Raw genomic sequence first — 27,675 nt, 5'->3', positions numbered from 1 at the left:
AAATAACCTCATTTAGATTTTTTTGTATACATTTAAATAAGGCATTTAAATAATGTAAAAACATTATTAGAAAGAAAAACGATTTGATTGGTTTGCAAGAGCCAAAGACACAGCACTGATGCTTGGAATTGTTGAAGATAAGCCAGATTCTTTGTTTGTTTGTTTTGAAAATGCCCTCTCATAATACCGAATTGATAAAACTGAGAAATATGTTAGTTGGTGACTTACAACACTTCTCCTACTGTAGCAAAGACAGCTTATTTCAGAAGCAGTAATGTTTATTTTCTTATTTATGTCAAACACTTTGTAGACATAATTCTGCATCCCCTTACTGTGATACTTACCTACATTTGTGATATAGAGGGGAAGCCAGAAGAGGAAAGTATAGCTCACCAGCTTTGCAAACAGAAGACAAAGGGAGAACTCTATGACTCCCTGCAAAAATAAAGAAAATAGGAAGTTAGTATCTTGATTGAGGCTGCTATTTACTTTCAAAGACCACTATGAAAATGGTTTCTCAGAAACATTTAAGCTTTTCTTTTTCTCTCAAGAATTTCCAAGATGCCATCTTCCCCTGACAGCATGAAGCTTACAATCAGAGCAGACTGTGGTGTTTTACTTAATGTTTTCTCTTCTCTTAACTGTACTGAATTGACTGAAAAAGAGAACACTAAAAAGAACAGGAATGATTTGATACTGTTTAGGACACCTGCATCATTTATTTTCCTCATGAAAATAGTTTTTATATAGCATTATAGCAGATTTGGAGTGTATTTCATAGAAATTGGCATATTTTTTGTTCTTCAAATCCTTCCTTCAGAAGGGTCTAAGATTTCTCCCTTATTGTTTAAATCTTTACAGTAAGCCAGGGAACCAGTATGACACAGTTCAAATCAGTATATGGTAAAAGCACACTACAGAGAGGGCATATGCCTATTTAAAATACTAATTTGTTTCATCCTCTTGCCTGCTGGGTATATGAGAAGTATACTTACTGCACAGAGCTGCAACCAAACTGCCAAATTAATCTATCTTCATTCCCCTCACCATCTGATATGTTTTTGTTCGAAACCAGATTTCTTAAATCCCTGCTATGGACTACTGCAGTTACCAGCATGGACAACATACAGACACAGCTCGCTCTACTTTCACACGTAGCTGTGACCCTTCCCAGCAACAGGCAGGAACAATATCACAGAGTTACAGAGATTCCAGGTGGCAGCAGCAGCAATTCTTCTACCCATTACTTCCACTTTGCCACAGAAAAAACGGTTGAGACAGAGGACCAGACAGGACAGGATGAGAAGGTGTAGGAATACAGTGGTTGGTGCTAGATATTTCCCCCGACTCCTACCTTTACACAGGGTCCAAATCAATTTGCATGTAATTCTACTTGTGCAAGCTACTGAAGCTGCTGGGTTTTAAGCAGAGAGGACAATCAAGGATGTTAGTCCCTGACCTAAAGGAAACTTCCTTCCCTTTTACCAGCAGTTCAAATGTTTGGGCTGTCTGAAACTTCTCAATGTAAACCATGCAAGAGATTTTAAAATTAAAGCCTTTAAAAACAACGTTGAGGAGTATAAAAGGGAAGCCATGGAAGGAAGTTTCAACACAGAGAAGTGCTTACAGACTCAGCCTGCTATTCAACCCTTAATACTCATGTGTCATTAACTAAGACCAATTAACTTTTACATTATAGGCTGCTCTGGTATTAGTTATAATGAGGTGGGGGGGGGGAAAGCAATTTATGTGGGTACTGCAGCCTAGATGCTTGTAGTTTCTAAGGTGCAACCACTGAGCTCATGCCATCTGCTTACTGGGGAAGAGAGTACTCCTTTATCAATTTTCACTCCTCCCCTCAGAGAAGCACACCTTGTCACATGCACCAGAATCTGCTTTAGCCTCTATATACACCAGAGCTGCCAACGAAAGCTTGTGATGCAAAGTTAACGTCATCTACCACTCCATTTAGAACTTCATGGAAATATGAATTCTTAGAGGAACAGGCAAGAATAGCACATGTACTCACAGGTATTCGCAAGGCCCCAAGGAAGCTTATAGCTGATGTCCCATGTCTACCTTCCCCGGTGACAACAGTGCTAGAGTTCAGTGACATGCTGCAGTTTTCACTGTCAATAAGCAAATGCTGCATCTCTGGATCCTGCAATTTTCCACAGCAACATCATAGGAAAAACAAATGAACAGTGCATCAAAACATATATCAAGGAATCAAATAATTACAGAATATTTTTTAAAATTAGCTATCACAGAAAGTTACAGCTTTTAAAATCTCTTGATTTGGATATACACAGCATATACAGAGAGTACAGAGTATATACAGAATATCAGGTGAAACAAGCCTGGTTGTTTATGTCTGAGTGCATACACTCCATTATGGAATAGAGTTTCTGATCTACTGTGGCACAATTTCAGCTTGCAAAAAACACACATTACAGTATGGTTTAATGGAATAAAAATTTCCAGTCTTCCTCTTACTCCACTATGTAAATATGGTCTAATTAAAACTAACAATCTACCAAGTAATACAATACATTTCTGTATAAAATAATGTACTGTCTTCCTTCTGTACAAATATTAAGCCCATTTTGCAGACTCTGTAACATCATCTTATTCACCGAGTTAAACATAGGCCATCTTTACAACTGGATTATGGATACTGAACTTTATGTTAAGCAATAACTTTTTTTTTTTTTCCCTCCACGTCTGCTTCATTTGAGCACTGCAATCCACAAATTATAAAAAGCCTGGAGTTTACTAATATTACTTAAATTGTGAGTTCTGACTTCTTTTCTAGCACTAGGAAGGATTTTACTTTAATACTGTCTGCTAAGAATATTTGTGGAGCAAGTTATCACTCAACAAGAACAAGTGATCCCAGTTTAGCCATGAGGATATCTTGTTATTTTTATCCATCCACCACACAGAAGTGAACTCTCAGAACAGAACTGGAATTTTACATCTTACAGCTGTACACAGAAAAAGAAATTTCAGGTATAAATAGTCCTCAGTACTTCTTTTCCAACTCAGAAAAAGGCCAGGATGTAGCCATCCTCATTTTCACCTGCTTGCTGAGAAGCTTACCTACCTGTGCACTTATATTAGCTATGGATGTATTCTACATACTGTCCTCTTTCTCCTAATTCTTGTGCATTTCAATAAAGCTTTAGTGAAGAACTAAGTCTCAAATACATATTTGGCTGTAGGTTAGTAAGGATAAAACAGCAGGCCATTCAATTTCCAGCAGTTATTACAAAGATGAAAACTTTCTGATTAATATTTTGTAAGCTGATGGAGAAAGAAAAAAAATAATCAAGTGCTGGACAAATTCAATTCTGCTATTTTACACTCAGTTATTCTAAATAAATTCTGTTTTTAAAGAACTTCATGTAGGAGAAGACAGTAGGGACCCATCTGGGCACCTGAGCCCAGACACTTGGCATCATTTTAGAAGCCTCCAAACATGCAGCATCCAAAATGTTTTTACAGGATTGGTAGGCAGGATGCAGAATTTACAGGAGACCCTGCGCCCTGATGAAGCATTAATTAGAAGACAGGGAAAACATCTAAGGACCTCTGACATGGCACTGCAAACCTATAGTATGGCACATGAGTTGCTCCATCATCATTGTAAGTATTTATCTTTTGAATTACTGGAGCAACTTCAAAACCTGAACCATTTTAGCAGTAGTAATTCAAACCATCAGCTATCAACAGTTGAGGAAGAGGAAGAGGAAGAGGAAGAGGAAGAGGAAGAGGAAGAGGAAGAGGAAGAGGAAGAGGAAGAGGAAGAGGAAGAGGAAGAGGAAGAGGAAGAGGAAGAGGAAGAGGAAGAGGAAGAGGAAGAGGAAGAGGAAGAGGAAGAGGAAGAGGAAGAGGAAGAGGAAGAGGAAGAGGAAGGTTTAAGCAGTGAAGCTCCCCACTGGATTCAATGGAAGACAATTCTAGATAGTGTCTTAAGTGACTCTTTCCTGTACAATTTGCACAGCAAACTTAACCAGGATAGTCTGAGGTAAATCTGCTAATTTCTCAGACAGGCAGCTCCAAGCCTGTTTAAGAACAGAGGGTTAAATATTGAAGGGGAAGTGACCAAAGTAACTTATTCAGCAACTCACGCTGGAAACTTTTACTGACAATAAGGGATTTTTAGGTTGCATGTAGCTAAATGATAAATAGAACCAGCAGTTTGTGTTTGGCAGAGGTAACATTGTTCAGCTTTGCCAGCTTGTCAGAGTGTGTGATTAGGCATATGGCACAGTCCTGATCTCTGGGGAAGGATTCATTATCCCTCAATTTTGTGTAATTTTTAAGAGGCCAACCTCACATAAGCAGTAATGAACGCACAGAGGTATTCAGGTCACGCAGCCAAAACCACATTCTGCTTCAATCACTGCATATCCTGAATATTTGCTTTCTTTTTACAGTAACTGAAGAGGTCAATAAAAAAAATCAGCAAAAGCTGTCGTTCCAGTGTGCTTGGAGGAGATCAAGTCATAAATGCAAAACATCTGTTGTTTGTACAGACACAAAACCTGACTGCAGTCATCAGCTCAGCATAGCTGTAACACAATCACTGTAAAAAAGAAAGATGTTCAATTCCACTTTTGACAGGGAAAATATTTTCCTGTCACTGACAGAAAATCAGGGGGTTCCAAACAGTGACAAATGAGGACTTTTAATTTTTTATTAATTTCTTTTTAAACCTTGTTAGGACTCCATAGTACAAACACATAATCCATCTCGCAGCGTGGGGAAGAATATTGACAGAACTGCCAGCATCCTCTCAGGATATGATGCGCCAAGTGTACTGAACACAAATACAAAATTTTAAATGGAAATTTTAAGTTAATGTCCATCACAAGATAAAATGTCTTTTTGCTCACAAATGGGCAAATCCAGAATTCAGTTTCTAGTGAGAACTACCAGCACTTATGGTACCAGTTTTAAGCAAAACTTCTGTGAATAACTGCTCATATTTAGAACTCTCCGTCTCCATGTACAATCTTCTAAATACAGACATCTATTACATTAAAAAAAGAGAGAAGTGAGACTCCAAGGACAGGATAGGGAAGAGAATTGGGAAGAAAGGAAAACTCAGGGGTTGAGATAAAGACAGATGGCTAGAATAGCAAAGGAAAATTACAGTAATAACAAAATATAAGGATACTAAAATATACAAAATGACCAGTGCATGATTTCTCACCACTCAATGTTCCAATGACCGATACAGCCCATCCCAAGCAGACATCATAGAAAATGAATCTGAGCAGCAAGCAAAAGAGGAAGAGGGAGAGACCAAGGGATGCCAGACAGAGCGATGCCTCCCCCTCGGGCAACCCCCTACTTATATACTGAGCATGACATTTACGGCATGGAACACTTTTGGCCAGTTTGGGCCAATTATTCTGGCTGTATTCCTCCCAGCTCCCTGCACCTGCACATTAGAAAGACCTGAAAGCCAGACAGTGTCCTTGGTCTCATTAGGAAAAACTTATCAACATTCTTCAAATCCAAAATCCAAAACACAGAGGCTACTGAGAGGAAAATTAACTCCATCTCTGCCAAAACCAGGACAACACAATATAAGTGGTTCAAAGTTTTCAAATGGGATATCTTTAAAATATTTTGTGGTGCATGCCTTTTGCTAGAATTGTATGAAGATCACAAGATAAGACCAACTAAGCATACTATCTTATCCAGCTTGGTTTGCAGTGTCATGCTAAATAATGCCTAGATCCCTCTTCTGAAGTTGTATTTGTGTATGAAGAAGGAAGTAGATTTCAGTGCCATAAAAGGAAGAGCACTCTTTACCAATAGTAAATTACTGTAAATATTGCATGTGAGCTTTAGGAAGTCTTCTATACTATTCTACAACAATATGTTGTATTTTACCTGCGGTTTGCTGGTTTCTTTAGCATTTAATGTTGGCATCTGGACTCTGAATCGAGATGCACCATTCAGGTAGGTTTTAGAACTCTGAAAAAAAAAAAAAAGCCAAAACAAAAAAACCCCACACTTTTGTTGCTTGTTTCTTGAAGGACTACATTAGTGTTAATCATGAATTAAAAGAGGGTAGATTTAGACTAGATATAAGGAAGAAATTTTTTACGATGAGGGTGGTGAAACACTGAACGGGTTGCCCAGAGAGGTGGTTGATGCCCCATCCCTGAAAACATTCAAGACCAGGTTGGATGAGGCTCTGAACAAACTGATCTGGTTGGAGATGTCCCTGCTCCTTGCAGGGGAGTTGGACTAGGTGGCCTTAAAAGGTCCCTTCCAACCCAAACCATTCTATGATTCTGTGATTTCTCTGCAACAAAAGTCTTTGTACATTGTATCATAAACATAAACCCAAATGAAGCATCTTTAATTTAATGACCATGTATTTTGGGTTTTTTAAGTTCTTTATGCAGACCCATGGCAATGTACATAAAATGCAATCACAAATTTATTTGAAGGCTAAATTCATACTGGTTTTATACAGAAGCAGCATACTGCATTCAGAGCACAGTTGTGCCATTCTTAAAATTTTTAGCTGCTTTTTCCTCTACTGAACTTTCACTGTCATTGTAAACTTACTTGTTTCTCATAAGCACATGCTCCTGGTAGCAGCTACAGAAGTTGATTTGTTTCAGGAAAACCTTGATTCTCCATTTCCCTATCCTTTTAAGATAAAAGCTTATCCCTTTGGCTTATGCTCATCCTATTCTTCTAACCCAGAAACGGACTGTGTTCATGTCATAACTTGGCATGCTTAGTACAGAAATAGAGGCAAAAAGCTTTATTTTAGGCCCTAGACGGACCTGCTTTTCATACTCACTTATTACCAAGTGCATTACTGTATCAGTTCACACCAAAAGTGCATTCATTGGAAAACACCATTCTGAGATCCTTGGTCTAAAAAGATTTGCCAGGGACATTAAGGTTTGTCTGTCAAATTAAATATACAGCTTCAAAGTAGGTTGGCAGTCCGGTAGGTATAACCTGTTGCTAAGGCCACAAGAGGTACTGTGGCCTCAGGGATGAGGAGTTTGTTTAAGTGTCTAATCACACCCTGGATGCCACATTAAAAAAAACCAAAATAAAACAATAAAACCCAAACCCTGTCCCAAATAAAACTCCAAACCGACAAAGAGAATGCCCATCCTCACTGAATATTTTAATTCAAAATGAATCCCTAGGTGATTCTTCCCCAACAAAAATACAAGGATATGTATTGCAGTATTCCTTAGACAAACTGCCATTCATCAACCAAATCCTTCTAAGAAGGCAAAAAACTTTTGAGCATTTCTGCTATTCAATGCAGAACTGAGATGCAAGCAGTCTTGGGCACACATTCCCCAAAATACACAAACAACACTCAATCCTCCAGGGTCTGATAAAATATATTTTAAAATTTTCTCTTACAGAAATTATATTCTTGTCAAAAAAAGTGATTTACAGTAATCTGTGGGGAAGAAAATCCATTATCTAGAGACAAGTCATCTACATCTTTATTCGGCAGCTCAGCAGAGAAAAAAAATAAAAGACTTTTTCATTTGACTGTCAAAACCAACATTTACTGTGGTAAGGAGGAAATGTCTGGGGATAAGGACTCGACTGAGAGGCTGCACATTTAATACTTAGACTTCTTTTTCCTTTTCAGAAGACAGAAATTGCAGCCTGGTATCTTTTAAATGCACAAGCAATTTATCAAAGGATTTTAAGAGAGCCAAGTTTCCTGGAAATGCAAAGTCAGGTTAAAGAAAGCTACTGGAACATAAAGACAGGTCTGTATGAACATGCTGCAACTAACATGTTTACCTATGAAATAAAAAAGGTACAGGGAGAAAAGATGAGAAGCAATTTTAAAAGTTCTAAATCATCACATTTCATAAATGTCATTAAGTTTACTCTTTAACTTCCATTATGAAAGTGAACCAATGCTTAATAAAGCACACTGACTTCTTGCTCGCATTTGTCATAGGTATAGTCTTCTGGAAAGTCATAGATTAAGCCTCCGCTGCTAGCATTTAAAAGCACTTTATTGTACTCAAATATTTGTTTTGAAACAAATTTCATATTCATAAATCAGAGCCAAGGTGAACACGAGCAAATGAAGCACAGCCCAAGAAATCAGTGAATAAAGAATAAGAACTGCACATCCAAGGCTCTGTGCCTGGCTCTCCATCTGTGCGTGTGGACAACTCAGTGAAATCTGATTACTCACCACTACAAACTTGGTAGAAATACTGGGCTCACGACCATGCTGCAAATAAACAGTAGACCAAATTCATCCAAGATAGTGATATCACACAGAGATGAATCTGATCTATAAATCCTCATAAAAGTCTACCCTAAGTCCTTCCCTCAGATTGAGCATTTATTGTAGTTGTGCTTAAATTTAACTGGCCTCATTCTTCCACAATGAAGTTCAGCTTCTGGCACCAGCTGGCAGAAGCTGCCTGCACCTAACCAAGACATCTGTCCAAAGTGACCTACTACAGCCTTATAAGCAAAGCAAGTGTGTAAGTTTCTTTAATTTCTTCGAAAAAAAACATTTCTAACTATTTGCAAAAGCACACAAAAAAAGGACAGCTAGCATTTTATGCCTGCCAGCAAATTCTACCCCTTGTACAACATGGCTGAATTTTTTTTCTTCCCAGTAATAACACAGGAGCCTTCCTTCAGTTAGCAATCATTTTTTTCTTTCCAATCAGACAGGATCACCACCACATCTGCATTTGTAGATCTTCTTGAACTTCTATGCCTACCTTATTAATTTCCTTAACTTCTAAACCCACGCTCCCCACAGCAAACACTAAGGATTTAGAATCTATTGTACTTTGCAGATCACACAGGTCTAAAGAGAGGTATTTGAGCAATTCAAATGTCAAACAGCTTCCCAAGACAATGGCGAATCTTAATCTGAGAAGGGTCCAAGGCAGATGGGAAGCACTTTTTATAAACCTCCTACAAGAATTGCAGACATGAATATATAGAATGGGGAAGGAAGAAGTGATGCCTTTGGCTCTGGAGAGCAAAGTTTCCAGGGAAATAGAAGGTCAAATGGATCCCTACGCAATGAGACTGTGCTTGGAGCAGTGATCGTGCTGGCGTCCTAGAGAAGATTAGGTCAAATGACAGGCCCTTTCTGGGACTGGGGGAAAGGGTGGTGAATGGAAGGGTAAAAAAAAGCTACTAAAATACTAAATTTTTGTTTTAAATATCACAGCAATTAGATACTGAGTGTCTCCTTGAGACATAAGAACAACATATTGTGCAAAACTCTTCAGTTATGCTTTCCAGTAAAAGTGTATTTGAAACAAATAAAACATTTACCTCCATAAAGCTTAACAGCAAATTCTGTAAACATTATGCTCTAGCTATTAGAAACAACAGCTGAAATGTTCGTAGGAGCACTTCTGAACTACATAAAAGCTAAGGAAAAAAAATGCCTCCTGTTAAGAGTCTCTAAGAGTCACTTAAAATATTCTCTTACTTGATGGATGTTACCTTTAGGAAGTGAAAGAGAATTAAACGAAAAATATGGAGTGCTTTGTGAGCACACCTTATCTCACAGTAACAAGATAAGAACAGGAGTTCCAAAGACCATTAAAAGTATTCAGAAGCTTTATCAGGAGTACTCCATATGAGGGGAAAAAAAAGTCCATTAACTGGTAAAGAAGAGATAACACAGACTAGAAAAGTCGCCTTCAGCTACTATTCCAGAAGAAGAGAGCATTTAAAATGTAAAAAGCTATCTATCAGAAGCTATTGGGGGGTGGTAAAAAACCAGCAATCATCCCTGTACAATCTACCTGCGAGACTTGCAACTAAAAGGTATAGTTCACATACACCTACATGTGCAGACAATCTCCACGTACAGTCCTTTAGCACTGGAAAACATATGTGGGATTCCCTTGGGACCTGCTCTCCAACAGCCCTGATTTGCCCTCACACATGAGAAAGCTTAAGACCTTCTTTGCCAATCTCCTACTATTCTTCCAAGGAACTAGTCAAAAATGTGGCAGACCTGACTGCCCACAGGTCCCTGGGTGCCAAAGGAGAAAGATCCTGGAGCAACACTGCTCTAGGTTTCCCATACAGTAAAGACAAACACATAGCAGAGTCTTATGGACTCTGAAGATGAACCTGCAAATGCACTCCTAAACAAAACTGGGCTACAAATGACATTCTGTAACGAGAAGCTGTGTCATTCTGTAATGACACAGCTGGTCTTCCTAATGCTTTTTCGTTCCCTTTCCTTGCTTGTTGTTTTTCTCTTGTTCTGTTTGGATTGCCACCCTCCTCTTGGGTCACAGCTTCAAAAGGCAAGAAAGGAATCATCTTCTCACACAGTAGCTAATGTTTTCTAAGGCACATCTTTTCACCATTGACATGGCTTTCTATGTTACTTAATTTTGAGTCCATAAAACGTCTTATGAACTTTTGTTTCAAAAGTATCAGGCAAACATCTTGGTACCAGAGCTTAACCACTTCCAACCTCCTTTTAGAAGAGTGCTTGAACAACTTTACACTAATACTTAAAGAGAAAGCTTTCCTTTTAGAAACAATTAAAAATTATGAGTTTTGCTGCCACAATGGCACAAGGAAGTATGCACACAATGTTCAGCAACCCAAAGAAAGCCGAGACACTTGCACACACATACACTCTTCTCTTCAGTCCTGCTTCAACAATTCCTGAAGCAGTCAACCTCTGATGCTGGATTTTCAAACTCTTCTGTCAAGAGAGTTGCATTTTCCCCCATGATCCAGGCAGTACGTGTTCCACAGTTCATGTGTGTGATAGTGTATTTACAGCTTAGTGAAGTTCACTACCTTGCCAAAATTTAAGCCCTCGAAGTATAGGCTCTAATACAACAGCAAGATCCACTGCCTTGATGTCAGTAAAACATGTGATCAATGCATTCTAAAAATCTCACTGAATATTAAAAAAAAAAAGAAAAATCATCTATGTATAAACAGCATCTCCATCCTTGAGGATTTCAAAATGTGACAGGTAAGGCCAAAGCAATTTGATCATACGTCAAATTCAGACCTACTATAAGCAGAGGGTATGAGACCTACAATGCCCAGAGGTCTCGTACCTTCCAACCTTAATTATTCTGTGATGCCACGAAAACTAAAGCAGTGATTTGTCATGTCACCCACACCACTAAGCACAGATTATTTCCCTCTCCTTTTCACAGCTCTTCATTAATGTCAGTTTTGGTTAAATAAAGGCCATATTACATAACGACTAAACTCACTGTCATAGACTGACTGTTTGCTGCAATCTCTTCACCTCAGCTTCAGATAGATCCTTTGCTTCCTCTTTTCCCCAGCCGTGTGCTCCTACTGTCCGTCCCTCTGTCCAAGGGAACATCTCACCTTCCATCGCCAACCCCATAGATGCACTGTTTATTGATGCTACGTCAGCAAAAGGGCTGTTTGCTCTTTACTTTCTGCAATGCCCAATACAGGGTTCTCAGACAGCGAAACCCTTCACAGGATATGGCTGGCAGCTATCTCATTATGCCATATCTAAGCAAGGAAGGCAAGACCAGGAGGTAAGTCAAAATGCTCTCAAGATGGCCAGGAAGACTGGAGGAAAGTAAGAAAACTCAAAGAAAAAGAGGAACAGTTTTTACTTAGTTTACTGTGGTAAGATAATCTATTCCCAAAACTTTAGTTAAGACAAACTCATTCACTTCTTTATTCACTTTGCTTTGACAGAAAGTAAGCTACTGGTTTACCACTGAAGCACAGCAGACTAATTGCTCCCCTAAGTACAGGGTCAGTTATAACAGCCTGGCACAAAAAGGCCACGCAGATTACCTGATTTCCAGAACTATCACAATAAACGTGTATTAGGAGGCAAAAATCAAAATAGAAAAAGCATTCACTTACACTGGATGGTGTACAGGAACAACTTATATCTTTAGGATCTGAAACACAATACCACACATAGTCAATAGTAAAACCAAGCATAATTAGTATCTCTTAAAACGCTTACCAGTAGTGTAATTTACAACAATAACACAAATAACACAAAAGTAGTCCTGGTAGAAACGCATAACTGTAGCTTTAGGGAGAAAAAAAGGGTGTTCCATGGTATCCTTCCCATTCTATGACCACATGAAGTGCTACGCTGGCAGCCCAGCTCATTACAGCATTCTAGTTATACCTGCAGAGCTTTTTACTTCCTGAGATAGGACAGTTACAGTAAAATAAGCACTTATACTAATATCTCAGAGTCTATGTAGAGATAAATCAGAACAGCCCTTTTTAAAGTGACAAAACTTGCTCTATCAGCTGATTTCTGTATTTCATAGCACAGAAATATGGGTGACACAGCTTGAATGGTAGCACAGAATATACATTGCAGCCAGGTGAGACATTCCAAGATACACCTGAGCAATTTACAAAGACAGAGAAGTAATGATAGGGCAGCAGACTGAATTCTGAAGTGTCACTCTCTCAGGTATGCCAGAGTCCGAGTGTATAAACTCTTTAGACGAACACAGATTCTTCTCCATCTAGTGTTCTAGCAAAAAAGTTTTTTAAGTATTGGCATAGCTTGAGGAACATACTTTGCACTGGGTCGTTCAGCTTAAATAGTGGGTGTTCTTCACCCATAAGGAGCCCTCCAGGGTTCTATCTCATCAAAGCACTTACGTTCAATAAGAAACAGGAAACAAACAATCCCCATCACAGCAATGATAACACCAGGCATGACAAAGGAGAGACCCCAGCACGTAGACACCCAATAAGCAGCAATTAAGGATCCCAAGATATTTCCCACTGAAGTGTGTGAATTCCAAATTCCCATGATCAAACCTCTCCTGTATAAAAAAAAAAAAAAAAAAACAAAAAAAACAACCCACATAAACATTTCTTATTATTCCACCAATAAGCATTACTATCTTGAGAAAAATGTATGAAAACCAACTGTTCATCTGTGGTGTCAGTGAATCCTACTGAAGTCATTACAGTTAGCAGGGGTTTTTTTGCCTTCTAAACCATGGGAAAACTGTTTTGCCCTCAGCAGAGTTGAACTGGAGAACCAAATTTGAACTAAACCAATATTTTTCTTTGGCTGAAGACAAGATCTAAAGAGGTCTGCTCATGTTTCACAGAATTTGTAGCAAAATCAAAACAAGAATCAGATCACTGACATTCAGACCAGAGCCCTATCCACCAGTCCACTATGCAGCCTCTTAAAAGTAAAGGCTGTTGCTTTTGCATAAAGCAAAATCTGGAAAAAAGAAAAAAAAAATTTTTTACACAGACTTGCCAATTTTGTTCAGTATGGCATAACGATTATCATTCTCTGCATTTTGTAACATTCACCAAAAAGGCTGCAAGGACTACAGAAAAGTAGTCTGTGTCTACATCTTCTTAACTATCCCATAATTTTATATAAAAAGCATATACTTAATTTTTGTATGTCCTTCTCCTGAAATGCCTGACAATAATGTTCATTCAATGGTACGTACCTACAATGGATGGCACATATAGTAGCATTACTATATGCTACATGCATCAACTATTATCAGTGCCAACAGATTTAGCATGCACCCTTGCAAAATGTATGGAAAAATGTATGGAATGACAAAATGAACATTATGAGTGATCTCTATGCAGGATTAAGGTTAAAAAAAAGATGATTTAAAGAATGACAAAAAGAAAGGTTAAAGCAGTTGCCACAGGTATTCTCTTTTTTTAATTAAGTTTTCAAGTTTCTGTAAGTACATTAGAAAAAATACTTTAGACAAAAATATACTCTTAGAGTTACACTCTGACAGCTGCTTTGAAACAGAAATTAAAACATGGCAAATTCCACATTAAAATGGCATAATAACAGCCTTTATTAAAAGTGGGTTTAGACTGCTAATATTTGCAAGAATTATTCATTTCTGAAATATTTCATCTGAAAAATTAAATATCATACTAAAGAGCTACCATAGAACACTGTTTTGACACGAGAGAATATTCCAAACTGATATACAAACTAACCAGCATAACAAAGAAAACTCCTCTCAAGGATCTACCTAACTGCTTGTTTCATCCCCCAAAAAACACTGAAGCAAAAGAAAGATATTTAAATTGACTATAATATTACAGCCCAGAATGTGTTGATTTGTCCTTCTAAAACTTTGGATTACATGTTATTTACCTTCCTTTTCCAAACCAGTTGCCAATACATGTAACGACACTCGGCCAGCCAGTAGTTTGCACCAACCCATTAGCTATCTGAAAGTATATAAAAACAATAACAAACAAACATACTGTACAATAAGTCAGGTTCCTACACAATTCCTGCCAAGCACTGCACAGGGAAAAGGAAGCCTACACAAATCCCTTGAATTTAGAAGTTCAGTGGGGGGTTTGGAAAGCATTCTTTTCCAAGAATAAAAAGGTTACAATGTTTTGCAGATTATTCTCTATACCTACATCTCTTCAACTATTTTATGATTTAAAACACAAAAAAATTTGAATTCAATCACACGCTTACCAAAAATCACATTGCCCCAAACTGAACAGAGAAACTAATTCCTCACACTCAAACAGCAACATAATACTTATCTCAATTTGAACATACAGCAAAGCGTATTTACAGTCAAAGTGGAAAAAGAGAAAACTTTTGGGAAGACTGGATAACTTTGAACATTAACTTTAAAATGCCTAACAGACACCTGTAAATAAACTGGGCGGAGAAACTTACTGTATTCAGGCTGAAGTAAGAACTATTTGAGCCTTCATGTTGCACAGATCATAACCCTAGCTCATCTCAACTCCTAAAAAGCTCCCTACCAAGAATTACACATTAACACAAAGATCACGTTACAATAATTCACATGTACAATGAGCATTTGAGCACGCAATGAAACAACCTCACTCTGCCCAACAAAAACCAATTAGGCTGGTGGTGCGAGGCCACCCTTGGTGTTACAGGATTCACTGGCCACATCACGCAGTGAGGCACTGGTAGAGATAGTTTAACCTTAAGGGAGCCAGCTCCTGTCTTGGAAACCACATAAGCCAAGAGTGCTGGGGCAGTGACATGGTTAAATGGATGACTTGGTCAAACGGTTATAAAAGTTTGCAGTAGCCAAGTTAGTATTGATGCACGCTGTGTTGCACAATGACATGCAAACGTGCCAGCAGTGAAAATACTACTGCAATAACAAAAAGAAAGCAGCAATGCAAGGTGCAAATCTGTCCAAAATTACTCAGAAGTGCTAACCATATCCTGGTCCTGACCTAAATTCCATTTCAGGTCAATGGTAAATATTCTTGTGACGGCTGATTAGATCTACAAGTGCTCTGAAAAATCCCAGACAATGAATCTTGTTACAGAAGCTGCCTGTTCTCAGCCACACCAATGTGGGAAACTGTTCATCATTAGCAGCATAAATGTAATTTTCCTGCAGAGAAAGCCAGGATGCGTCACTCTGGTCTTGGCAGACTGACAAAAGTAAATACATTTGTTTTAAAACTCACCCACATTTAAGCTTGCAAAGATTCGATCACTGATTTAACACAGACCAAAACACTTTGTTTTCAGAGATTTCTTCCACTAAAAAAATACTTTTAAAAAATAAAAGTTGGGGCTATCCACTCTATTCATTTCTGCCTGTCATCAACGATAACGTATACTAGCATTTACATCCTCCCATCCAACCACTCATCACTGTTTGCAACTGAAAAAAAACCCAAAACAGCACTGAACAGCACCATGGAAATTCAGAGTATCTAAATAACATCATGCCTACCTGGGCCATTATGTAAAACCACAGGTTATGTATATTATAGAAATAACCCAATCCGAACATTGCAGTGAAGAGTCCGCTAGCAAGCATCCCAACTGTTAGATAGTACCGGATTGGTAGCCGTTCTCCTATTATCCCACTTGGAATGTGGGAGGAAATAAAAAGAAAGGCAATAATTAAAAATGAGACCATACTCCAAGCCTTCACAAATAAAGATTATTTTGTGTTGTTTAATTCTGGTTGAGGAGAAACTTTACTGTTAACTACCATCTCCTTTCACAACAGCAAATGAGCAATTTTTAGCACCTGACAGAACAAAACCAACAAATATTTCATGTTCAATAAAAACCAGCATTGCCAAACAGCAGTTAACATTGCACATTTTAAAATGGGTTCAGTATTATTTTTTAGGAGGTGTCTGCTTCTGTCCTTTGACTATAGAGAAAGCCAGGACAATCAGTTTCGTCTACATGTGCAAGTTAGAGTCTGATAAAGTTTGAGGAATATATTCCAGCATATATTCTTTCATATTCCATATGAAGGGAAGACAGGCGAGACTGCAAGCTGGAAAGCGTTCCTGCGCAAGGCAGTCAGGATGGGTGCAAGTAAGAAGCTTCTATATACTGAAAGGTATAATACTACTGGGGACTCAGGATGATGTGGTCTTTTTTTCCCCTCAGCAACCAAGTTCTCAGTCTTTTCACCAGAAACTTTACAGTAGGAAAGGACAATATCTCAGAAGTAGTACAGCCTCGTAAATTAAGAGTAAGTGACAAAGCAAGTTTCCAAGAGAGTGAGGTTTACCTTAAATACATTCCAATTGCATACGCACACAGAAACGAGTAATCCAGTGCTCCCAGTAACTGTTTGTAGTTGTTCTTATCTAAGAATATTTTTCAAAACAAATTATCAGTTTGAACGTACCAATAATTTCCTAATCATTTTTACACATTACAAGAAAAAAATGTTAGTGACTGACATTTAATTTTCAATAGGCACTTTTAGACTTACGCATGCATTTTGCAAAACATTTTATTTAACCAAAACAAACACCCCTACACAGCTGGCCCTTTTGCCTGTAACATATTAGGAAAATATTGGTAGGCCCATACTTAATTCCACCTTATTCAAACCAGCATTTTAGAAGAGAAGAAACATCAGTTATTAACAAGATGCTCTTTTCTTACAGGTCCTTAGACAAAAGAAAACCCAAACTTTAATGGACCTTATTAAAAGTGGAAAGATGTGTTGCAAATGTGTGAGGTCCTAACAGTCAAAACCGCTAAAAAAATCCATCATGATATAGGCTTTTAAGAAATCAGCTTTATATATATATATTTTTAAATGGTTAAAGCCTTTTGCATTTCATTTTCCAACTACTCATAAGACACAGAGATAGAAGACTTGTTTAAAAAAAAAAAAAAAAAACAAACACAAAAAAACCCCAGGATTCTGCTCTGTACAGCAAATGACCATAATCACAAACTAAATGGGACTTGCAGGCAGGATGGAGAGAGTAGGAGGGACTTCACCCAAACAGAAACACCAAGTCTAGTCTCAAGAGACCTGAGCTCATACCAAGAAAGATAGTTTGTGTATTTGCAAAGTCACAGTCACTAAAACATTCGGTCTTTCAGTGTTACTCCCAGCTTGCCAGCTATCTTCCCTGAAAAACAGAGCTGAAAGAACAGTTCTAGAGCACCATCCCAAAGGGGTGGCTCTGCAATAACCTGTGTGTTCATGGAAAAAAGGACACTGGAGCTCAGAAGTCTCCATTAAGAAAGCTAACTAGTGTTTTCAACGTGGAAACTCAGCCTCCCCCTGGTCCAGGGACAAGAAACAGCAACCAAGTCTGACTACATCCCAATACATTTGGAAACTTGTGGGACTAAATTTCAGTAGACCGATTACCTTGCAGCAGGCAGTTAATATACAGAATTTTGTGCACAGAAAACCCACAGCTCAGATCTTTAATTATCTTTGAACAGAGTAGGACTTTTTTTTTAATTGCTAATTAAAGAATAATTAGAACAGATGCCTAGACAGACTGGAGTGGACTAGCACATTGACAGAATGGACTATTCTACTTCACTGATGTTCTTGTTAGTGATAAAAGTGTCAAGGAATGATTCAAATTATCTATTAAATTCAAACACAATTAAATTTGAATTTAATTGTACGTGGACAAATATTTTTTCTATTAAAGTGAAAGACCAGGTTTGTAAGCTATTCAGTAAGTTGTGAACTTTATTCTGCAATAAAGTCTCCTATTTTTCTTAATTAAAATAGGGATTAAAATATTATTTCTGGCAGATAAGTACTCTGAAAAGTTCTAATTTAGATAAACAGTAATTTCATTTAAATGACTGCTGAGCCTTGAATTAAAACAGCAGAAAATTATAATTGCTTATTTTATTCTTCCCCCTTTTTCTCCTTAGTAGACATTCTAGAGACAAATCCAATTTTCTGACTGAAAACTGTTGTACTGAAACCATCTCATAGCTCTAACAGGTAAAATAATGTCAGCTGTTTAAGTGACTTTAAGTAGGAAAGACATCATAAAGTAAGTCACAACTGAACTTTCTTCGGAAAAATCAGTGAGAACACTGAAAACAAAACACCCTTCCCATACACATCTCCTAAATCCCTCCACACGTGAAGAAGAGGTAGCAAGAGGTAAATAATCTAATGATGAAAATCAGCTCATTATTACGAAAGAAAGAAAAAAACCAAAATCCAAAACCCAATCCTTACCAAATGGCTCCCAACCACACTGAGATACATTAGATGACTTTTTGACAGGCTGAAGCTGGGCAGCATATTCTTTGTAGGAGCTGAGTTCAACTTCATGTGAAGCAGCACAATGCTTATGCAGCTCTCCCTGATACAGAAAGGAAATTTGAAAATCGAATATTCACTTGTGACTGTTAAATCTCACACAGCCACAAATTTAACAATTCAAGCTCTGTATAAACCTCTGTCAAACCCACTGAAATCAGTAAAGTTGTTAGGCATCATTAATTGCTTGGTATTTTGCTGAGTGAAGCCACCATTACATGAAAAAGTAATTACATGATTAGAACCAACATGCTATAGTGAACTAGTGTTTCTGAGACTGCAGCATTTCAAAAATTCTTCACTAACTTCTAGTTACTTTTCCCATTGTTACTCATCAGTTGCACACAATAGTGTCCTAGGGGATTTGATTTGTTTGGCAAGTTATAAAGGCCAAAGATGAGACTAACAAACCTAGAATCAGGTAATATTTTGCCACCAGCTTCACTGGGAACAGGAAGGAAAAAAACCAAAACTTAAAAATCCCAGAGTCCCAAGTGTACAGACAACTATGATGCTCAACAGTACTTGGAACAGTCTTGTAAACGCCAGTAGAATTTTATCACATTTGACTCATTGCTTACGCACAACTTTTCTCAAACATACGAATGCAAACCTGTAAACTCTTAAATATCTCTAATTAGATTAATTCACACGAATAGTCCTAAGTATAGGCATAGCTGTTTCAAGTCTTAAGCCTAAAGATCAGAAGTACACACAATATTCTAGGTGTGGTCTCACTAAACTTTATCAAGGACACGTCACAGTGTATTAACTTTATCGGTTTTCCATCTTTTAAAGTATTTCAAGTTAAACACTGCCTTGCACAAAAGGAAATACTGAAAAAGACAACTACTTCCGTGTTTGATAAGAGCAGAAGGATGTTTAAACAGGGACACAACTTTGCTTACCTTAACTATACTAATAGGTTTCCTTGATAAATGGAAACTGGCATACAACAAGAAAGTGAGAGAGAAAATGAAGGCTCTATACCTACAATGTATTAAGAAAAAAAGAGATTATTTGAAAATTATTTTATTCAGATTTACTTTTAGCACAAAGTTCTATAAAAACATTAGACAAGTCATTGGTAATCTTGGAATACTGGAAGACAACTTTTTTTCACGTTCTCTAACAGAAGTACCAGTTACTCTGCTTTACAACATCTGCTCTGACCTGGCTTTGGGAGGGAGCTTGGTAGCACGAGGGTACAGGCAGGACCACAGGACAGTACTCTGGAGTCCACAGAGCTGATCTGCCTTGCTTACAACCTGCCTTTGGGGACTATTAAAAGGCAGTTCAACATTAAACATACTGATAATCAGATTTCACATTTCACTGTCTCATGCAGTTTTCTGGTACGATTAGAACATAAATGATGGCTCTGTGAATTGTCAGTTTGGCTACTGGATGTCATTACTTCTTTCTTTCCTTACCGCTTTTAGGATTTTGGTTTACTTTTGCCTTCCTCTGTAAGAATAGAAATCAGCCATTTCTAGGGATGGACAGGGGGACTGACACTGACTGTGTGTACCATCAGCTGGAGCACATGAACGTTACTAACTGGCTTTGCGATTGGGAAGGATTTTTCTCTTGCACCACACCGGCATCCTTGGGTCTTTCTCTGCAGTTCATCTGAATTAGAAAGGCATGTCAAACTCCCTGTCACTGCAATGGTTAAACAAAGATAACAATCTGAGCTCTTCTATTCTCTACCTGCAGACACATTTCAGATGTTTAAGGAGAGTCTTTTGTAGATTTGTGCTTTTAACAATACACAGAGATCAGAGTGCATCTACTAGCCCCTTCCAGCCTATCTTCAAATTAAAATCTGTAAATAAAAGTACATATATACATATGAAGATCTGATATCACATAGCCTACTATGGTCCCTAATTTTTAATTAACCTTTTTCAATCATTTTCTGCTTTATAAACTTTTAGATAGGAACGGTCTTGTTTTATAGTTCTGGCATATTCACAGAGACATTAAAAAAAAAAAAAACCACAGTGAGTTACACTGTGAGTTGAGTTATTCACTCCCATAACTGAAGGCATCCTCACAAATGATAAAACTGAAATGACTTTGTCCTTGCTGCTCTACTAGAGAAAGCATGTGATAAAATCACTCAAATGGGAAGTTCTTGGTCTTTCTTTTGGGGTTTTTTTTTTTGTTACTCACACACAACTGATTCATTATTCTATCTCAGAAAACAGAAGAACTGATGCCATCCAACTTCCAGGATTAGTTTTCCAAAAGCAAAGAGGTTTTGGTTCAGTTTTGTTTTGTTTTTAGTATTACAGTAGCAAGAACTAAAACTGTAACTCTACAAGTCTACATTACATATCAAATTATGGGGGAGAAAATAAACTTCTGGTTAAGAAAAGAAAGCTAACCTCAAGCATCCCTCCCACTTAAGAGTTTGAAAATAAAAATCTGAAATATATCCCTTCAAATACATACCTTGCAAAGAAAATGATAAAAGGCTTTATCCTCTAGCACACTTGACTAACAAGGGTCTGTCTGGGTTCTCCCAACAAATTATTTCACTTTTTAAACGTCAGCAATATTTATTTGTTATACAACTGACTATATTTTCTTGCTGTATACATTAAGCAATGAAAAAGCAAAACCAGAGCAAGGCAACAACCACCTTCCCCAGATACAAACTCACATTGTCCAAAACAAAGACCAGCACCATACTTGAAGACTTACCACTGATCTCGTGAAAACGAAGTGATGAAGCGAATCCCAGGAGGAAGCTGAGCCATCTACTCTACAGCTGGTATCAAATTTCCAGCGACACAATCGTGACAACGTTATCTGTTCTTCAGAACGCGTAACAGAGATCCTCCCAAAGCCATGCAATGGTAGGCTGTTAACAGGCTTGGAAGATATGCCGCTGAGCTGATCTCCCTGTAGGTTTTTTTCACATACCTTCAGTCACGACGTGGCACATTCTTCATTCTGCCTTTGTTAATTACTGATCTTCAAACAAGAGAAACTGATAAGTTACTGTAATATTCTCTAATCATAACATTTGAATCAGCAATTATCTATTTCAGAGACAAGTAACTACCATAACTAACCTTCTAGACATCAAAAATTTAATGGGGAACTTTTCACAGCCTTTTCTGAATTTTATCTCATATAATCTATTTTGAGAAGTCGTCAGCATAGTATAAAGGAGTGGGGACACAAGGCAAAGATGCACTTAGAACATGATCCAAAGCCAGCCGACATCATAACACTCCACTTTTGTCCCAGAAAGACTACAAATAGGCAATTCACTTCCTTACAAAGATCTACTTTAACACTTCAGAAACATTCATGAGGGTGAAATTTGTTCCAAAAATTACTGTAGTGTTTTCAGTCCAGAATAGATTCCTCCAGTTTGAGAGTGGGTGCAGCTGAACAATGCTGCCAGGAACACTTGACCAGCACTCCCTCTTCCAGCTCTGTTTCCCCATCTCAGTATCAGTGCTGCACAAAGCACCACATCATCAGAAAACTTAGAAAATGAAAATAAAAAAAAAAAAAAAGAAGTTTTTTCACCACTTGAGTACGAGGGAGAAGGCAGGCTCAGACACGTACATGACACGCAGGGAAGAGCGAGACTGTGGCAGCATGAATTCAGTTCGGCTTAAAATCTTCCCAAGTTCCTCCTGTTTCTTTGAATTTGGGCCGAACCCCTCAACAGAAAAAGATGCACAATACCCTTTATTACAGGTACTGCAACAGGAACTAGCCGCACTGTTATTTCGCAGCAAGTCTGAGCCAGCTGCTGAGTAAGATGACAAAAGGCATTGTAGGCAAAAGGTGCGACTGCAACTCATGTGTGCAAGCCAAGCCACCCTCTGTACTAACAGGACAGCCACCACAGCAGGACACCAAATAACACACCAGGGCCTGCAACGTAACACCTACCCTCCCAGTAGCCCAGCTACTGGGCTTAACACCAGCACCAGCCACTGCCATGCTCCTCATGGGAAGCTGGTGGGATACAGGACTAGCACTCCTGGCAAATAACCTGAGGAGAGGTAAAGCAAAATCTCCTTGAGACTAAGGGTTTATCTTAACCTGGGAATTTCAGAAGCTGCCACAGGGCAGGGAAGAGCGTGAGCCTGTCTCCTCTCATCTTTATTCCCCCCTCTTACTACAGAAATCAAACCTACTCCTCCTCAGCCAGCTGAATGACAACACCAAACAGTATGTGCTGTGTCAAAGCTGGCAACTTGAAAGCTTCCCTATCCATACAGGCTTTTTCCCCAGGAATGGAGAAAAACCCTCACCTCTCCACATAACATAGTATCTTACCAAGAGATCAAGGGTCTGCTCCCTTATGCTAACACATTTTTGTCAGACCTTTATTTTTTCCACAGTGTCCAGGTTCAGCTTCACACCTCCCTCCCCTAGAAGTTAATTGACTTGCTAATCTTGCTTAGCATGTTCCACCTCCTCCCTGCCTCTGCCCTCAATCAGATAACTGGCTGTGCAATTAATCAGCAAACCCCATAATCATTCCCACCCAACATGGGTTTCCAACCTCCTCTCTGAGATTGCAGAGGTTAGGGAAAGTGCACCCTACACTCTCCTCCCATCTCCCACCCCCAGCTGAAGATCCCTGCCTCCCTCTGCGTCAGACCTTGTAGTCATACAGCGATGGTTCAAGTGGTTGATCCATCAGAAAAGCTGCCCTGAAAAACAGCTGATCCCATAGGGAATATTAACTCTGTGGCTACAAAATCGCTACGTAGGATGAATCTGAAGCAGCACAGGCATAAAGAGGCAGGGACTAAAGGTGGAACTACCCCTCACAGCCATGGCTAGCTAGTTAGGTCAGCGCTCTAATTTCAAACCAACAAGTGCTTGTCAGTAATTTAATGTTCAGTTGACATGAGCTGTGGATAGCTCCAGTGGGAGAAGAAAGGTAGGAAGAAAAAGAGGTGGGCACAAGCAGCCCAGAGTAGGAGTGAGTTTTTCTCCCAGCAGTCATAGATCTATTTCAGGGTGATCCCAAACTCTGTCTCCCCTCTCTCACAGTTATCCCAAACACTGAAACAATTACTTAACTGATCACACTAAGTAAGGGGACAGAAATATTTACTGGGGAAAAAAGTGAGAGGCCAGCAAAGAACAAAAATCTGAGGTCATAAACCTCTTTAAATGATTCCCTTAAAACATAATGGGACAAGGCAATTGTCATCACAGAAAAGTAACTGTTTAGTAGGTTACAATTTAACAGCTTTAGTGTAAGCAGAAAGAGACCTCACGAATCTTACAAAAGGTTTCAATGGTCACACAAGGTTGCACACCTGTGCACCTGCTGCACAGGTCATACTCTCTCCACCTCCTAACAACATATCCTTGCTGTAAATCCTGAGTCATAAGGCCCTAGCAAAGATGACTGGACTACCAGCAGCATTTAGAAAACTGCATCCTAACTCTATCTGACGGGGGGCTGATTTCATTCTATTTAACACAGACAGAGACCGGAGTTCTCATTTACTCATTAACAGCTTATCTCTGCCCCCATATATCCCTAAGTTCCTCTGACACTCCTGTGCTTTTTAATAAACACATAAAATATCCTCCACAAAAGCAAAGAAACTTGTGGCAATAAAACTTTTGATAAGAGGTTATAAAGAATGCATCCTGCTGTAGGTTAAACCAGATTTTAAAACCAAGCTATTCTTCAGAAACTAAATTAACAGGCTATAATACATAACTGGTAGGTTACCAACACATCCTCTATATTTCTGTGTTACTAACGAAGCCCAAGGACAAGCTCCAACACAATCTCTCGAACTGGTTTTCTGTTCTTTCAGCAACTTATTTTACCTGACAACGAAAACAAATACTTTCACTTCCTCATTGTTGGACTGCAACATATAAAGCAATATTCTGGTACTTACTTTGAATCCATATTTACCTTCCAAACTTTGTACTGCTTTTTCAGGCTTCCCGCTGCACTGGCTGAAACATAGCTCCCTCCCTGTTTCAGGAAAATAGAGCCATTCGTGACTGGCCCTTACCACCGCAAACCTCGGCTCAGCTGTGCTGCGTGCCGGAGAGACAGAGCGAAGCTCCTGCCTGGCCCCTGCTCGGTTGTGCAGGGTTCCCCTGGAGGGCAGACATTAATTCTGTGTGTGCAGAGACAGTGGGTAATGCAGGTCCTCATCAGGGTGTCAGTAAGGACTCAAAAAGCCATTGGATACATGCAGATCAAATGCATATTGTGCTCAGTACCCAGCAGCTCAGCACCTGAGCCATAAACTGCCAGATTCATCAGCTTTGGACTTTAAATGGTCATATCTCTTCCATTTAATACGGAAAACAGTTAATTCTGCCTTAGCAACAAGGGACAAGACTCCTTGTCCATAAACAGCAAATCCACAGCCATGTCCCAGGACCCCGCATTACCAACCGCACCGCACTGGGACCTAGCAGCAACACCCGATGGAAGCCAAGGCAGCCGCCCAGCCTCCCCAAATGTCGAGCCCAGGCCGAGGACAGCACACCCTGGGCCAGGCCAGGAGCCCAGCAGGCCCCTCTCCCTTGCTGGGTCAAGGCCAGCCGAGGGCTGGTCTCTGCCTCTGGGTTACAAAGGCGGAGGCGGCTCCCGCCCGCAGCCGCGCACCCTTAGGGGCACAAGGCTACGGCTGCTCCTGCCGCTACCAGCGACACCTCGGGGTGCCCCCAAAACAATCCGATCCAAGGCCTGACCCCGCCGGCTGGGGCGGGAGAAGGGGGTCTCACAGTAAGCCCTGCCTCGAATAAATAAAACGGGGAAGGCAAGACAAAAGGCGAAGGAAAGCAAACGCAGAGCCGGGGGCGGCGGTGGCAGCCGGGGAGGCGAATGCCTGAGCCCCGGCAGCACTGCAGCCGCCTTCCCAACGCCGCCGGCGGGGAGCCGAGCCCGCCGTGTCCGCAGCACCCCCCCTACCTCGCCCGCCGGCCCCGGGCAGCCCCGCGGAGGTAGGGGCCGCCGCACAGGCGGGAAGCGGCGGCGACGCCCCCGCTCCGCCCCCGCCGCGGGCACGACAGGTGCACGGCGGCCGCCCCCCGCCCGCCGAGCCGAGCTTACTCTACCCTACCCGCTGCCGCTGCTGCCGCCCTCCCGCCGCCGGTGGCTTCCTGCTTCCTGCCTGGCCTGCGCTCCAGCCCAGCGGAGTTGAGCGGCCGGGCGCGGCTGCGGATCGCCGCCCGGCCGCGGGAGCTGCGCGGCGGGACCGGTCTGCCCGGGCCCCTCCCTGCCGCGCCGTGGAGGAGGGCGGGCTGGGCACCGCACGGCACGGCTCGGCGGGCAGCCGGGCACTCCCACCCGGGTGGGCCGGGCCGCGGGGGCCGGTAGGAGCCGCGCCGTGGGCTGGTCCGTGCCGGCAGCGTACCCCGCGGAGGCCCCGGGCCGCCTCTGTAAGGGCCGGCGAAGCCTGCGGGGAAAACCGCTGCCTCCGGGCCGGGGGCTCCGTGGGCCTCGCCGCCGCGGGGCTGAGACAGGGGGGCGGCGCGGCGTCGGCGGGGCCCCGCCCGCAGCCCACCAGGAAGATAAAAGCCGGTCCTTGAGCCGGTGCTGGCCTCCGGCCCACCTGTCACCCCCGGCGGCCCCTCAGGCTCCAGAGCGGCGGCTCGGCGCCCTCCGCCCTGCCCGGCGTCGCTGGTGCTATCCCCGGGCAGGCCGCCGGCCCCGGCCCTGTCCCGAGTGGGTGAGCACAGGTGTTTCGCTACAGCACTGTGGGCTGCCCGGCTGAAATATGCGAGGGTATTAATGGTGCCAAACCCAAAACGTTAAGAAGTCACGCACCAGGTCATGTAGAAACTGGCGGAAAAAAAGTTGGTGGTGCTTCTTGAAAAGTGAAATAATATATTTATTTTATTTGCCTTCTGGTTTCTTGATCTTGCAGCGCTTTTTCATTTTCAGGAACCATATATATTTCAAAGCTTTGTTATTTCTATAAATGTGTACTTCCAGATGCAGATATATATATATATTTTTTTTTTTTATCACAACTACCTCACCAGGGTGGGTAACACTATGCCATTTATTTCTTCCAAAACTGAAAGCTGCTAACAGTTACCTTGTGCAGGTTTTAATTTATCTGTATAACCGTTTGTCTCTTGTGCAGTATAAACTGCCTGGCACAAGCAACCCACTTAAGGCACTCACTAAAATGGTCAGTTTTATTTTGTCTCTTCCATCTCATCTTGTACTGCCTGTGCCGCTAATACCGGTAAAACACACTCTTTGACTCCCAGTGTGATACTACTTAGACTCTACATTTCAAACACTTAGACGAGTGCTTGGCTTTGCTCCACGGTCCCAGTGGCATCTTCCCTTTGCTTTCTGCCAGTCAATAAACAAGCCCTTCCTGCTTAAAACAATGTTTGCAGAACCAGAGTCTCAGATTTGCATCCAGACCATCGTGATGCAGAGGGATGCTGCACAATCTGCTGCTTTTAAGCTTGTCACTGGCCGATGTTGACTCCTGCTTAGGCTCACATCCTTCTAGCTGAGATTTGTAAGCAGTGAATCAGACGTTAAAAAAAAAAAAGTCTTCACTTTGGTTCCCCAAATGCTACGAAGTTCCTACTTGAAAAGCTAATGCACTGCTGTTGATCAGCATCAACCTTATCTTCTAAGATTATATTTGGTTCACAGATGAAAGCAAAAGCCGCTACTAACCATCAAAAGGTCTTGCATTAGCACAGCTTTTACAGAACCATCCTGCAGTATAGGACAAGCCATAATGCCATCCAGTGTTTTGGGGAAAGGACAGTGCATCATTGCTTTTTGACAATACAGTCCCATGTCCCTTGTGAATGCAAAAGAAAAATTATCTGCCCCGAAGCCCCATCAGCTCAGCGGAAATGGCTGATGCCCTGGGCTGTAGGCCTATGTTTAGCTGATTCCTAACACTTGGAGGTGGAGCATGAACAGGCATGTCCCAGAGCTGCTTCGGCTCTCCGGGTTTACTGCCCCCCATATGATGGTGCACGAACCAGACAAGGAAATACTTCAAGCTTCGTTATTCTTCTGATGAGATGTATCGTGGAAATGCTGTTG

The 27,675-nt window shown here is 40.6% G+C and overlaps 1 protein-coding gene across 5 annotated transcripts in view; it reads right to left on the bottom strand.

The window, feature by feature from the left end:
- The window catches only part of SLC37A1 (solute carrier family 37 member 1), a 39,133-nt gene extending 17,650 nt beyond the window's left edge, over positions 1–21,483 (bottom strand). For 4 of the 5 annotated variants that reach the window (XR_015261000.1, XR_015261001.1, XR_015261002.1 and 1 more), the window contains exons 1-11: positions 21,327–21,483; positions 19,523–19,604; positions 18,531–18,657; positions 16,581–16,659; positions 15,780–15,915; positions 14,180–14,256; positions 12,679–12,845; positions 11,911–11,948; positions 5,911–5,994; positions 2,030–2,161; positions 345–435 (exon numbers count right to left, since the gene is read on the bottom strand). Coding sequence is in view for 2 of the 5 variants with exons in the window: in XM_086765790.1 (XP_086621916.1) it covers positions 345–435; positions 2,030–2,161; positions 5,911–5,994; positions 11,911–11,948; positions 12,679–12,845; positions 14,180–14,256; positions 15,780–15,915; positions 16,581–16,659; positions 18,531–18,657; positions 19,523–19,604; positions 21,327–21,382 (1,069 nt within the window). In the remaining 3 variants the exon portion in view is untranslated. The remainder of the gene's footprint in view (positions 1–344; positions 436–2,029; positions 2,162–5,910; positions 5,995–11,910; positions 11,949–12,678; positions 12,846–14,179; positions 14,257–15,779; positions 15,916–16,580; positions 16,660–18,530; positions 18,658–19,522; positions 19,605–21,326) is intronic. The other variant, XM_086765813.1, reaches the window with a different exon arrangement.
- Between the last annotated feature and the right edge of the window lie 6,192 nt (positions 21,484–27,675).

The sequence above is a fragment of the Chlamydotis macqueenii genome, chromosome 1 (assembly GCF_036417535.1).
Source record: "Chlamydotis macqueenii isolate bChlMac1 chromosome 1, bChlMac1.mat, whole genome shotgun sequence".
NCBI lineage: Eukaryota > Metazoa > Chordata > Aves > Otidiformes > Otididae > Chlamydotis > Chlamydotis macqueenii.
The sequence above is the reverse complement of the archived record's forward strand: the minus strand, read 5'-3'. Positions and strand labels throughout refer to the sequence as shown.